Source organism: Arachis ipaensis, chromosome B08, assembly GCF_000816755.2.
Source record: "Arachis ipaensis cultivar K30076 chromosome B08, Araip1.1, whole genome shotgun sequence".
NCBI lineage: Eukaryota > Viridiplantae > Streptophyta > Magnoliopsida > Fabales > Fabaceae > Arachis > Arachis ipaensis.
In genome coordinates this window covers 28,204,203-28,205,238 of record NC_029792.2, presented here as the reverse complement: position 1 = coordinate 28,205,238, position 1,036 = coordinate 28,204,203, and the positions used below count along the sequence as shown (strand labels likewise).

General features: G+C 31.8%; 1 protein-coding gene across 1 annotated transcript; it reads right to left on the bottom strand.

The window, feature by feature from the left end:
• On the bottom strand, nt 446-783 carry LOC107611841 (multiprotein-bridging factor 1b; the record flags this gene model as incomplete). The annotated part of the gene is given in 1 exon segment (XM_016313732.2): nt 446-783. A coding segment is annotated over 1 exon segment (124 nt), but the record flags the coding sequence as incomplete, so codon positions are not given.

Here is a 1,036-nt window from a genome sequence, read left to right as displayed (position 1 = left end):
TCATTAAAAATAAAGAAAATTTCTAATAATCTAACCACATAATTAAGGAGGATAATAGTATTCAGATCGGCCTTTTAACAAACATAACTGTCTTCTTAAAACTAAGAATTATTTATTATAAATACTAAAAAAGACCCTATTTTTTTCCGTGTCTCCTAAAATTTCAAACATGTTAAAATAATCTAACGATTTTATGTTACTTTCATATGAAAACATATTCATGTGAGTATTACCTTAAAAATTGTCTTCTATTGAGTTTTCTTCCAAAGGTACCCTTGTATATTTAGAGAGTATTTTAGAATAAAAATTAGCACAAGAACCTTTTCTTTTCTTTCAAAGTGTCCAATTGTCCATTGTGAAAATTTATGGGATGTAAAATGCACGAGCCAAATTTCATAGGGTTAATAATTGCATCTTCCACTTACAAAAATGAGAAAAAGGGGGATATGAACAAACAACACTCCAGCTTTGGCGTTGGGGCATAGAATTTCATAGTTCCATATTATGACTCAGACCACAAAACCATGGATCACATGACATTCATAGGTTAAATTCTGATTAGATTCCTTACAACAAGTATTCATATCATGACATCATAAAGATTTTTGTTACTCCATTAGCAGAAAGACACACAAACACATAAATTAAAAGCATATGATTCATTTCTTTCCACGAAGCTTTGCACCAAGAGCTCTCTCCAGTTTCCCTATGATTTGTTGATTTGGAATGGCTTTGCCAGATTCATATTCCTGTATAATCTGTGGCTTCTCATTGATCATCTGACAGAGAAAGCAAAAGTGATCAGCATCTTAGCTAACCAAAGATAATACCTACTTTTGGAGACAATTGAGTTTTAAATGCGAGCAGAAGTTGAGAAAATTATTGGAAAACTCTCGGCGTTAAGCGAAGTTTGGATATATTTTATTCCCACTGTGTACGAAACTACGAATATTACTGTCTTTTAAGATCATAATGTGCGAATGGGAAATTACTACCTCTATTTCAAAGTTGATAAGTCCAAATAAAAAAGGCACAC